The 26,626-nt window shown below is 45.0% G+C and overlaps 1 protein-coding gene across 14 annotated transcripts in view; it reads left to right on the top strand.

Moving 5' to 3' along the window:
- The first annotated feature begins 273 nt into the window (after positions 1-273).
- The window catches only part of ARHGAP17 (Rho GTPase activating protein 17), a 96,352-nt gene continuing 69,999 nt past the window's right edge, over positions 274-26,626 (top strand). For 7 of the 14 annotated variants that reach the window (XR_010152315.1, XM_001164627.8, XM_063796888.1 and 4 more), the window contains exon 1: positions 274-470. Coding sequence is in view for 12 of the 14 variants with exons in the window: in XM_001164627.8 (XP_001164627.1) it covers positions 418-470 (53 nt within the window). In the remaining 2 variants the exon portion in view is untranslated. Of the gene's footprint in view, positions 471-575; positions 1,005-1,030; positions 1,818-26,626 lie in introns of those variants that run through there. The other 7 variants (XM_063796884.1, XM_063796883.1, XM_063796887.1 and 4 more) reach the window with 6 other exon arrangements.

The following is a 26,626-nucleotide window of genomic DNA, read 5'->3' as shown; positions in this document are numbered from 1 at the left end:
GCCTCCCAAAGTGCTGAGATTACAACGTTGAACCACTGCGCCCTGCTAGAAACAGCTTTTCATACGTTGAAATAAACGAGAGGGTGACCGGGCAGCGTTGGGGTCGGGGAGGCCAGGCGGAGGAGGCCTAGTGGTCTTCTCGCCCGGGGCCTTCTAGCTCTTTGCCCGTGTCAGGTAGGGCACTGTTAGCCTCGGCTCGGTTCGACTCGGCTCTACTCGGGCTCAGCTCGGCTCGGCCAGAACTAGAGGGCGGGCGGGCGGTGCCACTGGAAGTGACGAGGCGAGGGCGGGGCCGCCGGCCCGGGGAGCCACCGCCGCCGCCGCCGCCGCTTGGGCCGGGAAGCGATGTAGTAGCTGCCAGGCTGTCCCCCGCCCTGCCCGGCCCGAGCCCCGCGGGCCGCCGCCGCCACCGCCGCCATGAAGAAGCAGTTCAACCGCATGAAGCAGCTGGCTAACCAGACCGTGGGCAGGCGAGTGCGCCGGGCAGCACGGGGGTCGCACCGGGGCTGGGGGCGGAGGGCGGAGGGCGGGGGGGGCGGGACGGCTCCTCCGCGGTCCGGCGGCTCTGAGCTGGGCCGCAGCCCCTGCCCGAGACCAGCAGGGCACGGGCCCGGGGGCTGCGCCGCACTGAGGCCCGAGCGCCGCGCTCCAGGCGGCCCGCCTGTCTCTCAGCGCCGCCGGGCCCCCGAGACCTGCAGGGGAGGGCCGCCGCCTCCTCCGCCACACCGCGGGGTCCCCTGCCCATTGTCCCTGCCCCGGGAGCATCGCCCTCGGGGAGTAGACCCGGTCCTTCTCCTCCCTTCCCGGGGGCCGAGCCAGCTCGGATCGCTGCCCTGGGCTCAACAACGGTGACTTCTGTCCCTAACGCTGTGCCGAGCGCTGCGCTGTGGGGGGCGGCAGTCCCAGGCTTTCCCGGTGCTCCCGCTGTTTGCGAGTCCTTCTCCTGTAAGTGCATGGCGGCAAGAAATGGTTAGAGGGACATGAAAGCCAGCCGGATTTGCTCAGTGAGTTCAGAACACCCTTTGAGGGAATTCGGAGGTGGTGCTGTCTCAAAACCAGGGCTCCTAGGAACTGGACTGCTGCTGCCAGTTCTTGACATTTAGAAATTTGGAATTGGCAGAAAAGGATTATGGAGAAGCCTTGCGCCAATTTAAAAAGTCTCACCTTAGGTTTGGAAACAAATGCTTCTTTATCTTCCTTTGCTACGGTTGAAGTGCTTAACAAGAAACGTTATTGATTATTAAATGGCAGGCTAGACCAGAGTTGGTAGATCAGGTTGTCAGAACAAGAAATGATTTGTGGTTTTTGAGAGTTTCTGGAGGTGACTGTCATGTGCTGTATTATCTGGGGCTAATATTTCAAGGTCTTTCAGGGCAGCTGGCAGTACTGTACCTATTTAGTGTTTATTCAGCAAAGAGATACGAAAGTATGAATTTCTCACAGCTCTTCTTTTGATTTTCTGTTTTTAACAGTTAAGGGGAGTTTGGTTTGGCTGAAGCACGTGGGACACTTCTTTTTTTTGAGTGTATGAAAATACTTTTACTTCCTCTCGAGTTTTCTAAATTTGCTTTTTACTGTTTCATTTCCTCCATCTTTTTGCTTAGTTTCCTTGTTTAATTTTTTCGATTCCCTACCGTATTATTGTGGTGAGAATTAACTCTTATTTTCAGGGTTAATCGCTGTCCCTAAAGCCCGGACAAACCTACTTTTCTGTTATTTGCAGGAAAATTAAAGAAATAATGCTGAGAGGAAGGTAGACGTGTGGTAATGGCGGCTGATGTTTCAAGGAACAATTTACAAGCACATGATAATTTCTTGTGAGTTTCGTACCCTTGTTAGTGTTCTGAGCAACGTGCATTGTGGAACTAGTGTTTAGTAAGTGCCAAGATCATTTGTCAGATAGTCGTTTGGCTTGTTTTTACATTGTTCGTGACAGGTAAGGGACTTTCACTCTTTTTATACAAAGTTCTGAGACTTAAATCTACCAAGCTATTTAGGGTCTCTTTGACTCCTGGGTCATCTTAGAGGCTTCTCCCTTCACACTTTTTTTTTTTTTTTTTGAGGCAGGGTCTCCCTTTGTCACCCAAGCTGGGGTGCAGTGGTGCGATCTTGTCTCATTGCAGCCTTGACTTCCCTGGGCTCAAGCGACCCTCTCGCCTCAGCCACCCATGTGGTTGGAACTACAGGTGGGCACCACCACATCCGCTAATTTTTGTATTTTTTGTAGAGTGGGGATTTGCCATGTTGCCTAGGGTGGTCTCGAACTCCTGGCCTCAACTGATCTGCCTGCCTTGGCCTCCCAAAGTTCTGGGACTACAAGCGTGAGCCACCTTGCCTGGCACCTTCACATTTTAAAATTCCGGCCATGCTTGCCTACCTTCAGTTTCCACAGGAGGTCTTGCTTTCTTACCTGCTAGCATCTACTTGGAACTCCTGGAAGCCTCTCCCAGCACACCTTTTCTCCAGGCACCTCTTGCTCATTCTTCAGCCTTCTGGGAAAGGTCTCTCTGCCTCTGAAAGGCCTTCTATGATGCTACAGCATAGATTGGATGCCTCTCCTGGGCGTTCTTGTAATCCTGTGTAGCACTTGCTTTTCTGTGCTGTGACTGCCTCTTGTGTGTGTTCTCCATCAGATTAAATACCTTGAGAGTCCTTGCTGTGTCTCCTTTGATTCCCAGGGTCTGCTGTGGTTCCTACCCCATGGCCAGGGTGCAATAGACATTGTTAATTCCGGTATTTGAGTTCTTACTAGATCGCCCTGGTGGTGTGGGCCCAAGTATGGGAAAACATGAAGTGGATAGAGTAGATGGTGATTCATGCTGGAGCTGTAATTCTGGGCCTGACCTTTGACTGTCTTTAAAAATCTTTATTGCTAGATGCCAGTGGAAGCTGAAGCTATTACAGAACTATTAAGGGTGTGGCAATTATGCACCCAAAGTCAGAACATCTGTTTTTAACTGGGAAACCTGTTGCTTCCTTGCTGTTGATTTCCTAGATGTGTGTGTGTGTGTGTGTGTGTGTTTTCTGCTTAAGTAATCAGAAAGGACTAAGGAAGATAAACGGAGGCTGGAGAGTGCCTAGAATTGTTACTGCGTGGAAGTAGGTGGTTGGTTGGCCCCAGAATCAGGATTCTGGGTGTTTTTAGGTCAAGATGAAGGCTACAAAGCAAAGGGGTTTTTTGTTTTCGCCCCTGCGATCTAGGTAGAGAAGGAAGTTATATATGTGAATGTCATGCCCATCATGTTTTGGTTTATCAATTTGTGGAATTCTAGGTGGTGTCTTGCAGTGAGATATTCTCCTCAGAAGGGAGACCTTTGAGTACTTTCACTGTAAGGTTCCAGGGGAGGGACTTGTAGAGAATTAGTAATGCCTGGAAGGAATGAGTTCGCATGATGCAGTTTGTTTACGATGGGTGGGTAAGTCTATTTGAGAAGACGGCCTGAAACTCACAGGGGCAAGGCTTATGAGGTGGTCTCATGGTGTGAGTGTCCCAAAGAAGAGAAGTAGGATGGTTCTTTTAGTCCACCTGCCTTTTGTTGATTGATGCATTCAACAGACACTTGTTGAGCCTACACTGTGTCCTCTTATCCAAGGTATTAAATAATCAAAGGTGAATACGGGCATGGTTTCTGCCCTGAGGGAGCTCAGGAGATATGTGGAAGAAGTAGGCAGGCAAAAAATAATTATATACATGAGATAAGTGCTTAAGAGGGATGGCTAATGCACAGAGCAAAACCCAGCTGTCATTGGATTGAGGGAGGTAACAAAAGCTTCCCAGAGGAGAAAATTTGAGCACCTTTCTCTTGCCTTCCTTTTCAAGCCCTTATTTCAAATATCTCTTGTATTGATTAGGTCTCTTTTGGTTGTAAGAAAACCCAGTTCATAGCAAAGACGGGAATTGATTGGCTCATAAGTGACCAAAAGAGCCTCTAATAAGTAGTGTGGCTGCAGATTTGGCTTCTTCTGGGGGTTCCACTCTTTTTTTTTTTTTTGAGACGGAGTCTGGCTCTGTCACCCAGGTTGGAGCGTAGTGGCGCGGCTCACTGCAGCCTCCACCTCCTAGGTTCAAGCCATTCTCCCGTCTCAGCCTCCCAAGTAGCTGGGACTACAGGCCTGTACCACCATGCCCGACTGATTTTTGTATTTTCAGTAGAGATGGGGTTTTGCCATGTTGGCCAGGCTGGTCTCAAACTCCTGCCCTCAGATGATCTACCCACCTTGGCCTCCCAAAGTGCTGGGATTACAGGCATGAGCCACCGTGCCGTTCCACTCTTTAGGTAGGCACTGGGAGACTTCCACATCTTCCAAGTCTCAGAGGGAAAGAATACTCATCTCGCAGTCACTGTGGCCCGAGTCCCAGGATTGGCTCTGAATGCTTCTGGGTCACATGCCTTTCCCCAGAAATGGACTGGAGTCAGCGCACCCAAACCATATGGACTGAGAGTGGATGGTAATGGGTGGTAATCAGGCAAGAAATAAAGGTCATGGTGTGTCTTTTGTAGCCCTGCTAAAAAGAGAGATGTTTTGTTTCTTGAAAACCCTTAGATGCAGATCATCACCGATGGTGTTTTTGGGGAGATGATGTCTTGAGTAGAGGAAGGAGTACACTGGGATGAAGACCTTGAAGTTACAGAAGTATCAAGGAGAAAAAAAATTTGAGAGACAACTAGGAGAGCATAGTACCGAGGCTCTGATAGGGAGTGTCTCCTTGGGTATTGATTTCTTCCCTGACTGAAGTTTCCCTTGGAGGTCTGAATGCTTTCACAGATAGTTGTTTTTTGAGAACCCAAGGTTGTAAACCCAAATGCCTAGAGGGCGAGGCCAGTGAAATGAATCAGTGCTTTGGGCCATGTGAAGGCCTCAGGGGACCTGGAGGACTGCGTCCCACCAAAGGGGCTGCTGTGGTAATGTAGGCCCAGTGTGGACCACCTGTGGAGTTTTCCTGAAATCTGCATTTTAACTAGCTGGCATTTAATCCAAATTAAACTACGGGGACACTATATGCAGCTGAACAAAATATTTCTGTGGATCACCCAACTGCTTGTCTAGAAGGACCCAGAAATTGACAGTCCCTCTTTTTCGTTTATTCCCCTATACCTTACCCTGATGTTTTCAGTTCTTTGGATTTGTTGAAAAACAGCTCATCCTTTCTTTACTAAAATCTTGAAAAGGTCTGATAGTAACAGTCTATAACATTTCTATGGTGATTTAGTTTACAAAGTGCTGTACTAAACCACCTGGCTTGGATTTCGTCTCCTGACAATGATAACTTCTCTCTGACAAAGATGGAAACCTGGCTGGGTGGGGTGGGGTGGCTCACGCCTGTAATCCTGACACTTTGAGAGCCCGAGGTAGGAGGATCACTTGAACCCAGGAATTTCAGACCAGCCTGAGCAACATGGTGAAACCTGGTCTTTACAAAAAATACAGAAAACTAGCCAGGAGTGGTGGTGTTTGCCTGTCTCAGCTGCTTGGGAGGCTGAGGTGGGAGGATCAACTGAGCCTGGAAAGTCGAGGCTGCAGTGAGCTGAGATCATGCCACTGCACTCCAGTCTGGGTGACAGAGCAAGACCCTGTCTCAAAAAAAAAAGAAAAAAAAGAGGAGGAAACCTGACTTTCTAAGTTTGCACAGCTACTGAGTAGTGGCTGAGGCATGGCTTGGGTCCAGGGCCTCTGCCTGTGGTTCCCAAGTGCTTTTGAGTATAGGAACTGGGCTGCCTCTTCACCAGGGAAGGACTAGTGTTTATTAATGTTTATTAAACATCTTCTGTGCTTATGAAGCTGCTGGGCTTGGTGCTTTGCATACATTTATTTCATTGCATTCTCATAGCAACCCTCTGAGGTGATGTTACTTATTTCTGATTTAATGATGAGGAAGCCAGAGATCAAAGAGGTCATCAAGCTCGCAGGAGACAGAGCCGTGGACCCAAACCCAGGTTTCTGATTCTGCAGCAGCTATAAATTCTGATCACAGAGATCTAATGACCTCTAGGAGTCTTCCACTCCTAGGAGGTATGTAGAATAGACCACTCACTAGGTAGTTGGATCCACTACCAGCAATGTGAATTCTCACACTGAGTCAAAATGTGTCTCTACCTACTGATCCCAGAACAGTCCCCTGCTGCCGAATTGAATGAATCTCATCTCTCTTCCCTGAGTCAGCCCTGCCTGTATTTGACGATCACAAACCTTATCCTTACGTTGCCAGCAGTAACATTCTGCATCCCTCACCCACTCCACTGTGTCCTTTTCCTCCCACTGATCTTCACTCTGCCTTTCCTTCCCCCCACCCTTTTTTTTTTTTTGACGGAGTCTCGCTCTGCCGCCCAGACTGGAGTGCAGTGGTACAATCTCGACTCACTGCAACCTCCACCTCCTGGGTTCAAGCGATTCTCCTTCCTCAGCCTCCCGAGTAGCTGGGCTTACAGGCATGAGCCACCATGCCCGGCTAAGTTTTGTATTTTTTAGTAGAGATGGAGTTTTGCCATGTTGGCCAGGCTGGTCTTGAACCCCTGACCTCAGGTGATCCACCCACCTTGGCCTCCCAAAGTGCTGGGGTTACAGGCGTGAGCCACCACGCCTGCCCACTCTGCCTTTTCTAGGGGAACTCTGAACAGTATTTCTGAGAAGGGATAGGTAATGTGTGCTTTGCTTCAATCTGAGTGGATTCCATCAGCCTCTCCATAGAGCAGGGTGGAAAGAGGTCCTCTTGTTGTCGTTGCAGCAGCTTCTCAATCTCATCTTTTATGGCCTTATTATGTAGTTTACATGTTAAGAAATCCAGAAGTATTTATAGTTGAGTGAAAATCCATTCTTTACTGGGGGGAAAAAATGAACTCTAAAACCATAAAAATGATGAACCAGTAGGAAATTTTCATCTGTAAATTTGAACCATAAAAGGATATGTTCATTTAGCATCATTTTTATATGTGTAAGCGGCATGTTACGCTATTATGGAATTGCCTTTGTAGCAGAGTGGACGAGGCAAAACCTTCCAAGTTTGATTATGGCCTAGGGTGCTGCAGTCAGTACGTGCACCGTGCATTTTTGTCAGACCACAGGATGTTTCACCTTTATCATTCTATTTCAGTTTCTCAAGTGTAGGTAGATGCTGTAGTAACTAGTGAAGTACAAATCCATGTAAAAATGTTAAACTCTCATCTGTTCGCTGTGTTTGTATTTTCTTAAAGGTAGGGATTAAAAGTGTAATAGGCCCACAGTCCCTTATCTGGAATCATTGGGCCAGATAAGTTTTAGAGTTCAGAATTTTTCAGATTTTTCTAAAAGTAATAATACACATATGTTGTTGTTATGTAATACTTCCAGTGGGGTCTGGGACAAAATCCCATAATCAAACATTAGTATAGCAAAATATATATACATATATTCCCACTGAATGGATATGCATAAAGATTATGCATAGTTTAATATCAGTTCAGGTCAACTTTTATTGCCAAATAAGTTACAAAAAAAGACTTGTTTTTTAGAACTTTTTGGATTACAAAATGGTGATAGGGATTGTGGACTTGTCTTACTTTTAGTTATATACCTATTGAGAGTCTGTTAAATTTTTTTACTGTAAATAATATTTCCCATATTCCCAAAGGTTGGAAACCACAATCATATAAGCAGGGGTCACAAACCGAGGTGCTAGGTTGGGTAAAATAAATAAGTGAAATGGGAGGCGGGTATAGGACAGTAGGGAATGGGGGGACTGCAGTGAACTGGTGAATACATGTTCATTCAAAGGGGAGAGCTGCTCTTCAGTTCTAGCCACTTGTTGCCCTGGTGAATGTGGGAGTAGTGAAGCTACATCTTCCATTTTTGATGATACTCCAGAATGCTGATTTTCATGTGAAGTTTCTTGATATTTAAATGTTGGCAACTAAAAAGAAAAAAACCCACTGTTGGCCAAAGAAAACATCTGAAAGCATTATCTGGCTGTGGGCTGCCTGCTTTCATTTGTAGTTTAGAGACTAATGCTTGTGGTATGAAAAGTTGTCAGTGAGCCGGGTGCAGTGGCCCATGCTTGTAATCTCAGCATTTTGGGAGGCTGAGGTGGGAGGATCACTTGAGACCAGGAGTTTGAGACCAGCCTGAGCAACATAGCAAGATCCTGTCTGTACACACGCAAAAAGTTTAGCCAGGCATGGTAGCATGTGCATGTAGTCCCCAGCTACTTGGGAGGCTCAGGTGGGAGGATCGCTTGAGCCTGGGAGGTCGAGGCTGCAGTGAACTGTGATCCTGCCACCATGCTCCAGCCTGGGTGATGGAGTGAGACCCTGTCTCTAAATAAGTAAGTAATTTGTCAGTGGCATTCGTAATGAACTACTTTCTTGAGATATGGATGGGTACATTTGCTTTATTGTTATTCATTATGCTTTACATACATGCTATATGTTCTTTGCACATAAAATATTTCATAATAAAAATCTAAAGAAGTTGATAAGCACTTTATTTTAGCATTGCCTTATTTTCTAGCCATTAGGAAATTTTCATCTGTAAATTTGAAACTTTAAACTTATTTATCTTGGAAAAGGGACTGAAAGCCCCACTTCAAAAATAGGAGCCCTCTTTTTAAAAAGTAGGAGTTAAAGGAGGTTAGATTGTAATGTTCATTCCTTTCCAGGGCCATAGTGATCTGAAGTAACATTGGGTATTCACTGTTATATTGCGACAGAGAAATGTCCTTGATCTCCTTTCTTCTCAGACCATTCCCCTGGGTGATCTCAGCCCCATAACTATCACCTCATGGTGACAGTTTTATGCCTCCAGCCCTGGGGTCTCTTTATCCCTAGAATGATGCTATCATCTCTCTCTTGAAAAATCTCTGCTGACATGGCCTGATAAAATTGAACCCATGAACTTCTTCCTCAAATTGGCTTCATTTCCCTCTATCTTCTAGTCCGTGAGTCACCAGACTTTGGCCTGCAGGGTAAATCCAGCCCACCGCTTGCTTTGTGAAAAAGTTTACTGGAACACAGCCACTCACTACAGTGGCAGGGTTGAATAGTTGCAACAGTGACCCATATGGCCTGCAACGCCTATGGTATTTATCCTCTGGCACTTCATAAGAAGCATGTGACCCCTGCCCTAGGGCATTAAATGCCCTCACACCCTCCCTAGTCACCTGTCAGTCCCATTCTTTTTCCTCCATCATCTCAGTCAGGTGAGGAGACTGGAAATTCTGCCTCTTTGATTATCTTTTTCTTTTTCTTTTTTTTTGAGATGGAGTCCCTCTCTGTCACCCAGTCTGGAGTGCAGTGGCATGATCTCGGCTCACTGCAACCTCTGTCTCCCGGGTTCAAGCGATTCTCCTGTGTCAGCCTCCTGAGTAGCTGGGACTACAGGCGCACACCACCACGTCCGGCTAATTTTTTTTGTTTTTAATTTTTAGTAGAGACGGAGTTTCACCATGTTGGCCAGGCTGGTCTGGAACTGACCTTGATTATCTGTTGACTTCATCTTTGCTTCCCAGAGGCCATCCTTCCTGTTACCTTAATTAGGTGCTCATTATTTTTCACTTGGAGTCAAATTTGTCTTCCAGTTGGCTTTGCTGCCTTGAGCTGGCTTGAGCTGGATTGTATCTACAATTCCCCAGCCTTCTGTTTGACATGGTCAGTCACCATTTTAATGATTATAGCTGCTCACCTCTAAATTACTTTTTCATGATGAATTCTCTAGAGGTTAGACTCACTAGATTTATAGGAAATTAATATTGATATCATGACAGTATTGCCAGGTTGTCTCCTAAGATGATAATGCCGTCATTTAGTTTGTAGTGCAGAAAGTGATGTTGCGCAATAATGTGTGTCATTATGCATGACATGATGAATATCACATTTCACCATCACCTTAGTTGCATTAGATATTGTCCTTAAAAAATTTGTTATCTATTTAAATTTTTTCCACTAAGGTCAAAATGAATGTGTTCTTACATTTGTATTTCTTTATATGAGTTTTCTCTGTATGCGTCATTTGTTTGTCATGGAATTAACGTTTAGTTATCAGTTTCATTGCTCAGTTACCAATTTAGTTCAACAAATGTCTCTTGAAAACCTGTCAAATGATAGGGGCTGGGGTTAAAATTATAATTGATCCCTGGGGACTTGAATGTGGAGACAGAGCTACAAACAGATAATCTGAATGTAACCAGTTTTATCTATTCTAGCAGATCTTAGGTGCTGTTAATGAAATCTTAATGCCATTCTTTGATGTATTTATGTACTTTAATATAAACAAGTTAGCATTCTTGTTCGTAGATATGTTCCTCAACAGATACAGTGATGAAACCTTGCACATTCATGACTAGGTACAGATTTAATACAAGTTTCAGAAGATAAAGCTGATTCTATAAAAAATCTAAGATTTCTATAAGAAATTGTCTTTTAAATAGGTAGAGCCTATTATTTATAGCAAATAAAATAATAGGCATATTTGATATAAAAACAATATTCAGGCTGGGTATGGTGGCTCACGCCTGTAATCCCAGCACTTTGGGAGGCCAAGGCGGGTGGATCTCCTGAGGTCACGAGTTTGAGACCAGCCTGACCATTATGGTAAAACCCCATCTCTACTAAAAATATGAAAATTAGCCGGGCATGGTGGCAGGCGCCTGTAATCCCAGGTACTCAGGAGGCTGAGGCAGGAGAATGGCTTGGACCCAGGAGGCCGAGGTTGCAGTGAGCCAAGATCGCACCACTGCACTCCAGCCTGGGCAACAGAGTGAGACTCCATCTCAAAAACAAACAATATTCAGTTCATTTCAGCCATGCATCTTGTGAGACTGTGTTTCCTCTGTGTTAATTACAGCTTATTGATTATTTGCATTGGCTACTTCCTTTTGATTATCCTAAGATGTTTCTCTCTTCCTCTCCTTTCCCACAGCTCTTCTTTTTGGACGTCTTCCTTATCAGAGATACCTTTTGGTTTAGTAGTCAATTTGATCTCTCCTTTAATGTTTCATTAGCATTTCTTCTGTAGTTACTCAGTGTTCTTCCACATGGTTTGGCCAAATTTATACTTCTTAAAGAGTTTAAATTAGAAATCACGGACCAAGTAAACAGGTGCTCAAATGAATATAAATCTTAAATAAATGTACAGAAATTATTAAAAGCACCCATCAGCTGTTACCTGTCAGTGTGAATATGTATAAATCAAGCAGCTTGGATATCACGTGGTCATTGGATACTTTCACATGCCTGGGCTGGAGTGACCATTTGAAACCATGGCCAGCGGTACTTTGGGGAAATACACCGAAGTGTTTCTACTTCACCAGATACAATGAGTGCTTGGATGGAGGGAGTGTGGGCACAGGCACAAAGCAGGGGAGTCTCTGAGATGTGCCTGGGGGTTCAGTGAGGACTCCGCTGGGCATGTAACGTGAGCAATCATTTTTAAACAAATTTTTTCATGGAGGCAGAGTCTTGCTATGTTGCCCAGGCTGGTCTCCAACTCCTGACCTCAAACAACTCTCCCATCTTGGCCTCCCAAAGTTGTGGGATTACAGACGTGAGCCACTGTGCCTGGCCTTGAGTGATCTTAATAACTGGCAGGTGATAGAGAATTCCAAGGGTAGAGAGAGTCCTAGGGGAAACCTAACACTTGAAGAGTTTATCCTTTAACTTAATATTTTTTTTTGTTTGTAAATTGGGAAAAAGGCAACCATTATGTGATTCTTAGCAGGGGAACAACTCTCTCCAGCTCTTCTATTTTCAAATCACTTGGGTAGTGAATGCTATTTTCTGATCCATTTGTTAAGTATTTGTAGTATTTAAATTCACAGCCCCTGGTTGCATTTCCATCCAATAGAAGGTGTAAGTTGGTTCTTCAAAGCTTTTTTTTTTTTGAGATAGATTCTTGCTCTGTCACCCAGGGTGGAGTGCAATAGCACAGTCTCAGCTCACTGCAACCTCTGCTCCAAGGTTCAGGCGATTCTCCTGCCTCAGCCTCCTGAGTAGCTGGGATTACAGGTGTGCATTACCACTCCCGGCTAATTTTTGTATTTTTAGTAGAGACAGGGTTTCACCATGTTGGCCAGGCTGATCTGGAACTCCTGGCCTCAAGCAATCAGCCCTCCTCGGCCTCCCAAAGTGCTGGGATTACAGGTGTGAGCCACCGCACCCAGCTGGTTCTTCCAAGTTTTAAAAAGCTTTAAGGCCAGGCATGGTGGCTCATGGCTATAATCCCAGCACTTTGGGAGGCTGAGGCAGGCAGATTTGATGCCAGGCCAACACGGCGAAATCCTGTTTCTACTAAAAATGCCAAAATTAGCCAGGCATTGTGGTGCACACCTGTAATCCCAGCTACTTGGGAGGCTGAGGCACGAGAATCGCTTGAACCTGGGAAGCAGAGGTTGCAATGAGCTGAGATCCTGCCACTGCAATCCAGCCTGGGCAACAGAGTGAGACCCTGTCTCAGAAAAAAAAAAAAAAAAAAAAAGCTTTAAAACTAGCATACTCTTGTTTTATTTGCCCTGTATAAGCTGATGGAGACCTTTGCCCCAAATAGACAATTTTGTTATACATTGAATATCAAGTATCATTTCTCACAATGTAACTTATTATTTTCTCTAATTTCCATTTTACTTGTATATCTCCTGTTAGAGCCTTTTTTTTTTTTTTTTTTTTTTTTTTTTTGAGACGGAGTCTCGCTCTGTTCCCCAGGCTGGAGTGCAGTGGCATAATCTCGGCTCACTGCAACCTCCGTCTCCTGGGTTCAAGCGATTCTCCTGCTTCAGTCTCTCGAGTAGCTGGGATTACAGTTGCCCACCACCACACCTGGCTAATTTTTGTATTTTTAGTAGAGAGGGAGTTTTACCATATTGGTCAGGCTGGTCTCAAACTCCTGACCTCAGGTGATCCACCTGCCTTGGCCTCCCAGAGTGCTGGGATTACAGGCGTGAGCCATCGCGCCCAGCCAGAACCAGTTTAATACTCCCATTGCTTTTGCATTTTTGTACTTGCTGGGGTTCATAATAATCCTCAAACAACCCCAACATAGCAGGACTAAAATACATGGCCATCCATGGCCTGGAGCACCAACTTTTGAGAGCCAGGTGATGTTGATTGGCTTCTGTCGTCATCTGTGGAAGTCCATCGTTAGAAAAGCTTCTGTTCCAGTTTTAGGGGGGAATGATGGTTTGAGGGCTACTGTGGTAGAACTTGGGGAACTCTTTTCGGCAGAAGGTTGAGAAAGTTGGTGCTGTGGGAAGTCAGCTGGCAGCCGATGGAGTCAGGACCAGGGAGGAAGGGAAAGGGAACCCAGATAGGAAGCTACTGCAGTAGGCTCAGAGAGGTGATGACGGCAGGGCTAAGACAGCAGCCTTGGGCGGTGACTGGGAAGAACATTGAACACCATGTTTGGGCTGAAGAAAAGAGCAAGGGAAGAGGTGAGGAGCTTCAGGTTAGGGTTGATGTAGATGTTATTTACATAGGGAACAGTAATTCTTCACTTTTTCATTGTTTTACAATGATTCCTTTTTAGAAACATAATTGTGATATTTTCTTTGACCTTTTATTGGGCTTTCTATTCTATTCCATTGATTTATGGCTTTGGGTGTGTGTATATGTTTGCATCAACATTTTTTTTTTTTTTTAGATGGAGTCTCGCTCTGTCACCCAGGCTGGAGTGCAGTGGTGCGATCTTGGTTCACTGCAACCTCTGTCTCCCAGGTTTAAGCAATTCTCCTGCCTCAGCCTCCCCCATAGCTGGGATTATAGGTGCCCACCACCATGCCCGGCTAATTTTTGTATTTTTAGTAGAGACAGGATTTCGCTTTGGCCAGATTGGTCTTGAACTCGTGACCTCAGGTGATCCTCCTACCTTGGTCTCCCAAAGTGCTGGGATTGCAGGCGTGAGCCACTGCACCTAGCCTGCATCAGTATGGTTTAATAACTGTTGATCTGTAATATGTTTTAAATTGGGTAGAGCTGGTCTCTTACAAATACTCTTTTTCAGGCTGGGTTTGTGGCTCACGCCTGTAATCCCAGCACTTTGGAAAGCTGAGGCCGGAGGATCGCTTGAGGCCAGGAGTTCAAGGCTGCAGTGAGCTGTGGTCCTGCCACTGCACTCCAGCCTGGGCGACAGAGACCCTGTCTCATTAAAAAATAATAATAAATATTCTTTTTTCAGATCTCTCTTACTTTTGTATAAAGGCGAGTTTTGGCATCTCATCTTCTCTAGTTTCTAGAAAAAATTATTTAGGATTTTGATTGAGTTGGGACTCATTTATTCAAATGATGTTTATTGGGTCCCTGCTGTGGACTAGGCTCTAAAGGTACAAAAATAAATAAAACCCAGGTTTTTATGGCCTAATAAATCTGTGAACTAAACTTTGAGAATTGATATCTACAAGATGAGCATTGCACATGACTTTGTGTGTACAATCTTTTATATGCTTCCCAGGTATTTTTGTTTGTTTGTTTTTTAAATTGAGAATAGTGCCTATTAACTATGCAACTGATCATTTTTGTTATTTTAGGTACATAATATGATCAGTGTTGTGCTTCTATTTCTGCTTTTGCTATTTAGTTCAATGATTTCTTTTTCATCCCTTATTTAATTGGTTAGACTCCAAAATAGTGTGTAGCTGTATAAATGTTTATAGGAATATTGTGTAAAGGGCATATGATTCTACCTTTATTGGACATTTCAGGAACATGATAAGGACTATTTAAATCCTGCTAAAATACAAGTGTTGTAATATGAATTGTTCCCAATGGAAGTTTGCAAGCAACTTTCTCCTCATTTTCGAACCACACAACTTTTAGTGTGTCTGCTATTTGAGCTTTATTCTGTGTCTGTTTTGTGTCATGAGGTTGGCAGGTGATCTTAAATGCAGAATGCTGAATTTGTAGTAGTCCAACTATATGGAGAAAACAATTGCAATGCACTTTAGATTTAGGAACAAATTGGAGGAGAAAGTTGAGAAATGGTAAGAGGAGTTTTAATGGAGCGTATGTGGCAGTATGCTAATGTCACTTCTAAAGAAGAGGTGGTTGTAGCCTCTGAATCTCAGGGCAGTCTTTAGGAATGGAAACCTTGCTGCCTGTAGATTTAGGTAGAGGTTTTAATAACCCCCCCGTTGCCAGAAAAAATCATCCACACACAGATTTGCCTATAATCTTATGGACTTCGCAGACATCCTCAAGTGCATGGACAAAAACCCCAAGATTCAAGAAAAGCCGTCCACAAGGTCGGCAGCTCAAGAAAGCCTGCCAGTTGTCCAAGCAATGCTTAGTTACAGTTCCCATGCTGGGAGCTGCTCTCTAGAGAAATGTTATTTGCAGATGTGCACCTCGTGCGTCTGTGTGTGTTGTTCTGCCTGTGTCCAAAATACATGCTTTTTCTAGATGAGAGCCTTTCCCCCACAAAGCAGAAATGTATTCTGTCACGGGATTTGATGATCATCAAATTACTTTCCCTCAAGAATTGGCTTTCTTGGAGATTAGTTAATTCAGTTTTCAAAACTTTTAGATAAGGGCTTAATCAACCTAAAACTGCTTTGGGGCAGTTGCATTGTAGTAAAAAGTGTATTGGACTTGAGTCTGAGGGCTTGAGATCCTGTCTGTACTGTTTACTCGCTGTGTCTCTGACCTTGGTCCAATCAGCCACTCTGCTGTGTTCCTATACGTGAGAAACGGCTCCTGATACCACCAGGAGCAAGCCCTGCTGTGTTTAAGAAGGTGGTGTGTGCTAGGGAGGCGTCATGAGACAGTGAGGACATACAGTGTGACACAGCAGGTCAGCACTGGGGAAAATAGCCAGGTTAGCCTTCACTTCACTGCTCTATGCCAAAATACATTCCAAATGGGTTAAAGCTTTCATGTAAAAAATAAAACCACAAAATAAATACAAGAAAATATAGCTTATTGTGAAAAGTACTGCATGCTTTGGCATAAAAATGTGGAGAAAGAACAATAAAAGATAGCCTGTAGGTGGGACACGCGACTCCCACCTGTATCCCAGTCATTAGGGAGGCGAGGCAGGAGGGTCATTTGAGGCCAGGAGTTTGAGCCCAGCCTGATTAACAGAGTGAGGCCCGTGTCTGTAAAAGGAATTTTGGAAAAATTAGCTGGGTGAGGTGGCACACCCCTGTAGTCCCAGCTATTTCAGGAGGCTGAGGTAGAAGAATCCTTAGAGCCCAGGAGCCGGAGCTGCAGTGAGTCATGATTGTGCCCCTGCAGTCCAGCCTGGGTGACAGAGTGAAACCCCATCTCTAAAAAATAAATAAATAAATAAATAAATAAAACACCTGTAGATTTAACCACATAATAACTACACTTCTGTCTGTTTTATTATATCAAAGTTAAATTTAAAATGATGACTAATTGGAAAAAACTGAGAGCAACCACCACAGAGGTGAATATACTGAATGTATAATGCTCTCTAGTAATTTTAAGAACTCCGCTCTAATGAGCAGATATCACAGACAGAAACTTCTCAGATGAAATACTGATGACCAGGAAATCTGTGAGACCATTTTAAAAAATTCGAAGTCATTGAAGACATGCAAAGCTTCCAGGCTCCACTTTTCACTCATGAAATTGGCAGAGTTTGGGACAATGAGATGTTGCTGTCCCGGGAGTGTGGATGGGGCTGTGTCCTGTGATGGCGGTGGGCACTGGCACTCTTGTCCAGAAAGATATTCGCCACTGTGGTTTAAGAAGCACCTCAAAGGTCTTCACCTTGGTCCGTTGTCCACCTCTGCCCGCGGTCTCTCCTCCTTTCAGCCTCCTCTTTCCCACACAGTCCCTCCCGCCCTGGCTTGGTCCCCTTTCTTCTCTGACGGGGTCAGGCATGTGGGCGACTGACTTCCAAGGCTCTGTCTACCTGGCCTTTTTCTTTCACCTGTTCTGCAGAATAACAGCCTGATTCATTCCTCTTTTTGGGTCCTTCACTTCCATACCTGGGATTCGGGGCGTGGCCCAGAAAGACCCTGCAGTCGTGCAGTGTGGGGCTGCCAGCATTTCATGGCCTCCAAGCTCAGCTGGGCTGAATGAACGCTGCCGTCCAGCGCTTGGCTTAGTTTTCTGTCCCGTTTTCCTGAGTGCTTTTGCCAGACTTTCATTTTTCTGAAACCTACTTCACCCTACCCCAGACACCCACCCTCTCTCCTCGGATGACCTGCCTCCTAATTTCCTGAGAAAGCTGGACATGGCCACCTTTCCCCAGTGTCTGAGCCCAGGTTGACCCGTGGTCATGGTTGCCGTCACCACCGACCTGCCTGGACCCTGCCCTCTGTCCAAGGCCCCGCCACCTGTGCCGCTGTCCTGGGCGCTGCCTTGCCAGCCTCCCCTCTGTGCCATGCACCTTTCACCTCCCTCCATCTGCTGCCTGTTTCTTCTTGGCTGCTTCTCATGGTCAGGCTTTTCTCAGCCCTCCCCTTCCTTCTGGGGCTTTGCGTCTTCCTCTGTCATCCACGCTCTGCGTCTTGGCTTCCCAGGACCCTCTCCTCCCACTCTCCTGTCCCTGACGTCCCTGTGCCCGGGGCCCAGTTTGCATCATCAGCCAGTCCCTCATCCATGCTTCACCCACACCTCGCTCCTGGCTCCTTCCCTGCCCTCCCTGGGGACTCCTATCCTGTCCCCTGCCCTGGTTCTCCTTCCGCTGTGTCCCAGGGCCTCCATCCTCAGCCTCCGTCTTCTCTGCAGGGTCTGCTTCTGCATGAACTCCCCCAGATCCATGTTTGCTGCTGGTCCTCACAGCAGGCTCTTCGTTTCTGGACCAGATGTCTTTTCTGTGCTTCAGAACCATCTAGAAAAAAGGGAACTGGATATCTCCACCTGAATGTTCAACAGGTCCCTTCACCCAGCATTTCCAGAGCTGACCTCATTATACCTTCATATCCTCCCAGTGTTTCTCTTTTGGTGAGGAAAAACACACATTGTCCAGCCAGTCCCTCAAGGCAGAAACCTGGTGGTCATCCTCAGCTCCTCCCCCTCACTTCCTGTCCACCCCCAAGTCACCGAGTCCTGTTCCTTTCTCCTTTGCAGTGGCTCTCTGTGCCCTGCTCTACCTACCCACTATTTAGTGTGGGCTGTCCTCCGTCTCACTTGGATCTCGTGTTTTTGGGACTCTTCAGATTCTCCTCCATGGCTTCCCTACCCGGCAGCATATCTTTCCCTCACATATTCCACACTGCAGCCAGAGGGATCTGCCAAAGAAATAATTGTGATAATGATAGAGAATGCGCATCTGGGTGTATACTGGGTGCCTTGCATTAGTCCAAGTGCTAATGACAGAGAGTATATATCTGGGTGTGTACTGGGCACCTTGCACCAGTCCAAGTGCTAATGACAGAATATGTGTCCGGGTGTGTACTGGGCGCCTTGCACCAGTCCAAGTGCTAATGATAGAGAATATGAGTCTGGGTGTGTACTGGGCGCCTTGCACCAGTCCAGGTGATAATGATAGAGAATGTGCATCTGGGTGTGTACTGGGCACCTTGCACCAGTCCATGTACTAATGACAGAGAATATGTGTCTGGGTGTGTACTGGGCGCCTTGCACCAGTCCAAGTGCTAATGATAGAGAATATGAGTCTAGGTGTGTACTGGGCGCCTTGCACCAGTCCAAGTGCTAATGACAGAATATGCATCTGGATGTGTACTGGGCGCCTTGCGCTAGTCCAAGTTGTGTATTGACTTGTTTAATACCCACCAGACCCTGTGAAGTCAGTGTAGTGTTATCCCTTTTATAGGTGGGAACCAGAAGCACAGGGAGATTGAGTAACTTGTGTGACATGATTTCTCCATATTCTAGACAAAGAACAATAACGATTTTTTTTTTTTTTTTTGGTTGTCCCTGTGTTGCCCAGGCTTGTCTCCAACTCCTGGCCTCAAGCAATCCTCCTGCCTCGGCCTTCCAAAGTACTGGGATTACAGGTGTGAGCCACCATGCCAGGAATTTTTTGAGCTTTCTAGGAATCAGCACTTTGCTTATATTATCTCTTTCAATCTTTCCAATTCTGTAAATTAGATATTCTTAATATCTCCATTTTTACGGGAAAGGAAATGGAGACAGAGATGTTAAGTAATCTGCCCATAGTTACCCCGCTCTTAGGTGGTGAACGGGGCTTTGACTCCCTGCATATTTGCTCTTAGCCACTTCACCCACCTACAAGGAGCTAGCACCTTGCTTGGGGTAGAGGGAGGGCACCTTCTGAACATGCTTTAGTGGGTGTTTTTCTGTTCTGCTTTCCGAGTTGTGGGTGGCAAAGAAGATGTGCATGCATAAGATGTTCTCATTACTAAGAGTACTTCTGATGATAACAAAAGACCAATATCCTGTTGGAGCAATGTCCAGATATGATGAAATGCTAGATTTGCCTGGTAATGCTGAAGAATTTTTTTTATGAATGCTCCATCCCCAGAAGACTCTCCCTCCTGCCATTTGATCAATTGATTTTATAATATGAGCATTGGTAAATTCTTAGGAATACAACTATCATAATAACATGTTATGGCACAACAAATTTACCTGTTACTCCACTGGTAGGTTCCTGAAATTATTGATGATAGGAAGATTCTTCAGTGCAGAGAGGGATTTAAGACGTTATGGGAGACATTTTAGTTAAGATGGTTGACTGAAGACATGTTTATTTCCCTCCCCCGCCAAAAAAATAAAATTCACTGAAATGTTGGGAATTTTTTTTAAGCCTTAGAAGTTAAAAACCATTGTGCTGAAATCCCTGGTGTACTTATGAAGAAGTAGGTGGCTTGCACCTGTAGTCCCAGATACTGGAGAGGTTGAGGCGGGAGGATTGCTTGAGCCCAAGAGTTTGAAGTGAACCTGGACCACATAGCAAAGCCCTTGTTCTCTTAAAAAAAAAAGAAGAGAAAGTTGGTCTATAGAGAAGTAAAGTGAGTGCAGTTTTATTTGTTCGTTCATTGTCCAAGCCTGGTTTTCCTTTGTTTAAATGCATGTAACAGCCTTTCCGAAGATTTTTTTTTTTTACATTTGCTGCCTGGTACTCATTTGAAGGCCCAGAGTCCGGCAGAGTTCCTTTCCATGTTTTCCGCAGTCCTTCAGTTTGGTTCACACACCTGACGGCCTAGAATTGGGCTGGCCCTTAGCTCTCCTGCCCACCCTGGTGGTGGATTGCCGCTGGCTCCTACTCAGTCCAAGGCCCAGATACTGAAAACTTTCATTTAGTCACTTATGTATTCAGCAAATAAGTTTGCTCACAATCTTCAGCAGATCCCGTGTACCTTAGCTTAAATGGGGTGGGGTTCTCCCCCAGCCATGTCACCTGCATCTGCTCCTCCCTGCTCTCTCTTCCCTCTCTTCTCCCTGACCTGGGTGCTCTTGTACTATCCAGCCTCTGGGTTTCCAACTCATCCAGTAGGTCTCAGAAGCCATCACCAGTTTCAGGATATCTTTCTGATATCCCAGGTCTGCATTCAGGCCCCTCCTGTCGTGTCTGTAACCCGCAACAATTTAATGTGCTTCTCTGTGCCTAGGTTTCTAAATCTCTAAAATGGGTATGACATGGTTTGGCTGTGTCCCCACTCAAATCTCATCTTGAATTGTAGTTCCCATAATCCCCACGTGTCGTGGAAGGGATCCGATGGGAGGTAATTTAATTATGGGGCCGTTACCCTTATGCTGTTCTAGTAATACTGAGTGAGTTCTCATGAGATCTCATGGTTTTATAAGGGACTTTCCCACCTTTTGCTCGGCATTTCTCCTTGCTGATGCCATTTGAAGAAGGACATGTTTGCTTCCCCTTCCGCCATGATTGTAAGTTTCCTGAGACCTCCCCAGCCCTGCGGAACTGAGTCAATTAAATCTCTTTCCTTTGTAAATTACAGAGACGTGGGTATGTCTTTATTAGCAATGTGAGAACAGACTAATACAGGTTATAATAGTGGTATCAGTCTCATGGTTGTCTTGAGGATTAGGTGGGTTAATACAAGTAAAGTGTGTATTAGCTGGTTAAGAACAGGGTCCCTGAAGTAATATTGCCGAGATTCAGAGCCTAGGTGGGAAACCCTGGGCAATCGCTTAAGTTCCCTGGGTGCATCAGTTTCTTCATCTGTAACACGGGGGTAATAATACTTATCCCGTAGAGTTCAATTCTTGCAAAGCACCTGGAACAGTGCTGAGCATGTGATATGAGCTCAATAAATGTGGGCTGTGGTGATAGTGACAACTCCCAGGGACCCTGCACTTCCCTGTTGGAACCGTCCTTGCACTGGAGTACAATGGCTTATTTTCCTTGATAGTCCTTGAGCTCTGGCAGAGCAGGGGCCCTATCTTACTCATGATGGCTCATGGAAGGGAACCCGAAAATATTTGTTCAGTGACTAACCAAATGAAAAGTTAGTGCAAAGTATGCATGACACCAGCCTGTGGTTGAATTTGTTGATGGGCTGTGTAGCTCCACTCAGTTAAGGCTTACTTATCCTGAAGAGCTTTTTTGACAAAACACCTCATTAAAAAGCAATCAGATTTCTGTTTTAAGGTATTTACAGTGTCCTTTCATCCATCAGGCACTCTTTTCTTTGACCTTAGAAAAGGGCAAGTGGAGATTTAGGGTGTTCCCCACCCAGAATCTACCATCATCCCTCAAAAACTGCCTCGCCCTGACTTTCCAGGTGACTATTTTTTCTTCATTTTGTGCACCACGCTAAGCATGGAACTTTCTAGGCCACATCTGTGACGTGTGTTTATTGTAGAATTCCAGAGGAGCCACCATTATTCAGATTTTCAGCACTGGATGCCTGTTTAAACCGTGCAACATTTGTCATTTTTGGAGTTACAGTCCTACATTTGCAAAGCCCAGTTTGGAAGGTTTCAAAATGTTCCCTCCTTTGCTATTTTGTTGTAGTCTCTTAAAAGTCCTGTGAGAATGTTGATGCAAATATAAATAAAGTAAGGGGCAGAAAGGTTAAGGGATGTATTTTTAGATGCTATGGTTAGTTTGTGGCGGAGTTAGGGTCAGAACGTAGCTTGCAAATTTAAGAGAAATTTAACTTTGGTCCATGGCCTTGAAGGTACTCTTTCTGAAGGTTCAAAGACTGGTTCACATTGTGTAATTCACTTAATGGGTGTCTGCCTGCACACCCATGAAACAGGGATAATAAAAATTGCCCTGTATGGGTACATGTTTTTGCCCGTTACTTTTTTTTTTTTTTTTTTTTTGAGACAGAGTCTCACTCTGTTGCCCATGCTGGAGTGCAGTGGTGCAATCTCAGCTCACTGCAACCTTCGCCTCCTGGGTTCAAGTGATTCTCCTCCCTCAGCCTCCCGAGTAGCTGAGATTACAGGTGCCTACCACCATGCCCAGCTAATTTTTTTTTGTATTTTAGTAGAAATGGGGTTTCACCATGTTCAGGCTGGTTTTGAACACCTGACCTTAGGTGATCCGCCCACCTCGGCCTCCCAAAGTGCTGGGATTACAGGCATGAGCCACCATGCCCGGCTGCCCATTACTTTTAATGTGAAAAGCCACAATTACTTTTGCACCAACCTATTATAATGAAATAATATAGGTAAAAGTGCTTTCATAACAGAAAATAATGTATAAATGCAAAATATTACTATTAATTTTTTTTAAATTTTAGTATTGGAAATTTGGTGTTAAGAAACTCTTTTGGCTGGGCACAGTGGCTCATGCCTACAATGCCAGCACGTTAAGATTTTAGACCTTGTCTCCAAAAAAAGGATTTTAACTGAGGCAGGAGGATCACTTGAGGCCAGGAGTTTGAGACCAGTGTGGACAACATAGCGAGAACCTGTCTGTACAAAAAAATACAAAAATTAGATGAGTGTGGTGGTGTATGCCTGTAGTCTCACTACTTGGGAGGCTGAGACAGGAGGATTGCTGAGCCCAGGAGTTGGAGGCTAAAATAAGTTACGATCGCACCATTGCTTTCCACAGTCTGGGTGACAGACCCCGTCTCTAAAAAATAAATAAACGGTAACAGAAACTTTTTTGATTACATGTTATGATCCACCAATTCCAGTTTCTATGTTTGATTACTTTCTTGAACAGGAGTACTGTATTTATGAATTTTTCTTGTACTTTTTTCAAGTTGGTAGTTTATAGTCAGATTCTGCTGTACTCTTTCTGTTAAAATAGCTATGTGTTGGGCCAGGCACGGTGGCTCACGCCTGTAATCCCAACACTTTGGGAGGCCGAGGCGGGCGGATCATGAGGTCAGGAGATCGAGACCATCCTGGCCAACATGGTGAAACCCCATCTCTACTAAAAATACAAAAATTAGCCGGTCATGGTGGCGTGCGCCTGTAGTCCCAGCTACTCGGGAGGCTGAGGCACAAGAATCTCTTGAACCTGGGAGGTGGAGGTTGCAGTGAGTCAAGATTGTGCCACTGCACTCCAGCGTGGTGACAGAGCAAGACTCTGTCTCCAAAAAAAAGAAAAAGAAAAAGAAAAAATAGCTATGTGTCATTGGCCAGGATGACTATTTGGGCTCTGGGTCTGTGTTCTTGTCTCTCGTCTAGATAGCCACAGAGGGCTCCAGGAGTTCCTACTTCCATCCTGCTATTCTACTTTTCATTCTGAAACTCAAACCTGTTGCCATTCCATTACTGAAAAACCATCAGTGGCTCCCTGTTGCCCCCAAGTTCCATGGCAGGCAAAGCCTTTCTCTGCAGCCACATCTCCACCTCCTGTTCTGTACCCTACTAAGTACACACTCCTCCCCAAACCTTTTCTCCCCATGCCTGACTTATCTGAGGTCCACTTGGACTGTTTCCCTGCTTTCCTGGCCACACAGTTCATCACTCTTCTATCTGTGCCCCCAAAGTGTTTTCATTAAGGATGAGACTTTTTTTTCTCATGAGCTCCTCAAGGGTGGGGACTGTATCATTTCTGTCTCCTTTTTTCTTTCTCAGTTCCTGACATTTAGTGGGAACTCTGTAAATACCGTCTGAATGAACAAATATCTAAAATCTGAGGCTCTTGAAGTAAGTCCATCCTCGGATGGATGGTTTATACTTGGAGACTTGCTTTTGCTTCTCTGTGGATGCATGCTCAGCTGAGATCTGCTGGTGCAGGTGTTTCTATAGCTTCCTTAGCAGTGGTGGGAAGCCCAGCAGCTTAAGATGTTAGCTTCTGATGCAGGGTTTACTAACTCTCCACGTACTCTGTCCCTGAGTTTCTGTTTATTGTTTGCCTGTGATTCTCTTTGGTGCCATCCCACACGGTGTTGTCACAACCAACCCTTTGTTTTAATTGAACGTCCTGCGCTACTCCTGCTCTAACTCTGACTAGCTTTTTGTTTTTGTGTGGTCCAGGCTCGACTGTGACTTCTTCCATAGAGAAGCTAGAACAGCTTGATAAGTTTGGAAAGGTCATTCTTAGATAAGACTTGGGATTTATCTGAAGGTTGTTATTATTTGTTGTAATTCTCAGAACAGCTAACACTCCATGAACCCTCACTAGGTGCCATGAAACACGTTAAATGAAGTACATGAGATGGTGTTCCTAAACAACCACTATGGTGGTGGTATCATTATTATTATTTTATGGTTATAATTATTCCCATTTCACAGTGGAGGAAATGTTTCTTAGTAAGGTGCACATGTGAACGTCTAGCCTTGGGTTTCAAAGTCTGGTCTGTTTGACTCCAGAGCCCTAACTCTTAGTTCTGACTGTATCCTGCATTCTTATCCTTTGCTGGGAGTGAAACTTAGAATTGGGTATCACTCTGTTTTTTACAACTGAGTTTACTCTGCCTGTGAAGGCCGCAGAGTAAAGCCAGTTGTGAATCATGCACATCAGCTCCTTCTGAAATGTGTTTATGGCCTAGGACACAGGGACCCTGGAGACTATGGTGCTGCAGTGCATTATGGCTGCTACCCTTCTAGTCTGTCCTGCTGCTCGTTCTGCCACCTGCCAGCTGTTGCTACCTGAACCTTCTCCTTGCAGCAGTTCTCAGTGTTCTCTTTGCATGGGAATTGTCTGGGGAGCTAAAAAAAAAAAAAAAAAAAAAGCCAAGCCCCACCTCCAGAGGTTCTAATTCATTTGTTTCAGGTTGGGGTCCAGGCATCAGTATTATTATTTTTGACAACCTTATGAGGGGTGTGTGTGTATTTGTGTTTTTGTGGGGGACATGGTCTCACTCTGTTGCCCAGGCTGGAGTGCAGTGGTGTGATCTTGGCTCACTGCAGTCTCCACTTCCCAGGCTCAAATGACCCTCCTACCTAAGCTTCCTAAGTAGCTGGACTACAAGTGCTCACCACCATGCCCAGCTAATTGTTTTAATTTTTTTTTTTTTTTTTTTGAGACAAGATCTTGCTTTGATGCCCAGACTGGAGTGCAGTGGCACGATCATGGCTCACTGAAGTCTTGACCTCCTGGGCTCAAACAATCCTCCCACTTCAACCTTCTGAGTAGCTGGGACTACAGATGTGCACCACCATGCCTGGCTAAGTTTTTTATTTTTTGTATAGATGGAGGTGTCCCTGTCTTGCCCAGGCTGGTCTTGAACTCCTGGACTCAGGTGATTCTCCCACTTTGGCCTCCCAGAGTGCCGGGATTACAGGCATGAGCCACTGTGCCCAGCCTATGAGGTATATTTTATAGATCATAAAATTTACCCATTTTCCCCTTTTATCTTTAGTTGGCTGCAATGTTTGTACATATTTATGGGATATAGAGTGATATTCTGATATGTTTACAATGTGTAATGATCAAATCAGCATAATTATCGTATCCATCACCTTGAACGTTTGTGCCTGTATTGTGAACATTCAAAATCCTCTTCTAGATTTTTGAAAATACACACTAAGTTATTGTTAGTCATATTCACCCTACAGTGCTATAGAATACTAGAACTTATTCCTCCCATCTAGCTATAATTATTTATCCCTATCCATTAACCTCTCCCTATCTCTCCTCCACCCTATGCTTCCCAGCCTCTAATAACCACAATTCTACTCTCTACTTTTATGACGTTATTTTTTTTGGCTCCCACATATGAATGAGAACATGTGGTATATATCTTTCTGTGTCTGACATATTTCAAAAAATGTCTCGTTTTAAGTGTAGAACTCGATGATTTGTAGTAAATTTACAGAGTTGTGTAACCATCACCACAACCCAATTGTAGAACATTTTTGTCACCCCAAATGAGAGCCTTCATACTTCTTTACAGTTAATCCCCATTCCCCCCACCCCCAAAGCCAACCACTCATCTACTTTCTGCCTCTATAGATTCCCGTTTTCTGGCCATTTCATATAAGTGGCATCACCTGTATTATTTTCAGAGCCTCCAGGACTGTCATGTGTAGCTCTGGTTAAGAACCACTGTTACCTCCTAGATCTTTTTCCACTAGTTTTTATTTTTACTATTTTTCTGAGTGGCTCAGAAAACTCAATAGGCCCCTGCCAGGGCTGTCTCTTAGATAATCTGTGAGCTAAATGAGTCCTTGTAAGTTGGACTGAGAACTTAATGATCATTTACAACCTGTTTTTATGGGGATGAGCTTGTCAAAGTCCAAACGTGCTGACCTAGTTTGGAAGGGAGCCTGCACAACCTGTCTTCAGACGCTGTGCACCTCCCCAGCAGCCATCAGTCACAGCACTGAGTCAGAGCCCAGGTGTGGAGGGAGCCCCTGACATTGTGTGGCCTGGCCTTGGGCACTTTTGCTTT

This window comes from Pan troglodytes, chromosome 18, assembly GCF_028858775.2.
Source record: "Pan troglodytes isolate AG18354 chromosome 18, NHGRI_mPanTro3-v2.0_pri, whole genome shotgun sequence".
NCBI lineage: Eukaryota > Metazoa > Chordata > Mammalia > Primates > Hominidae > Pan > Pan troglodytes.
Note: the sequence above shows the minus strand (reverse complement) of the source record. Positions and strands in the feature narration are given on the sequence as shown.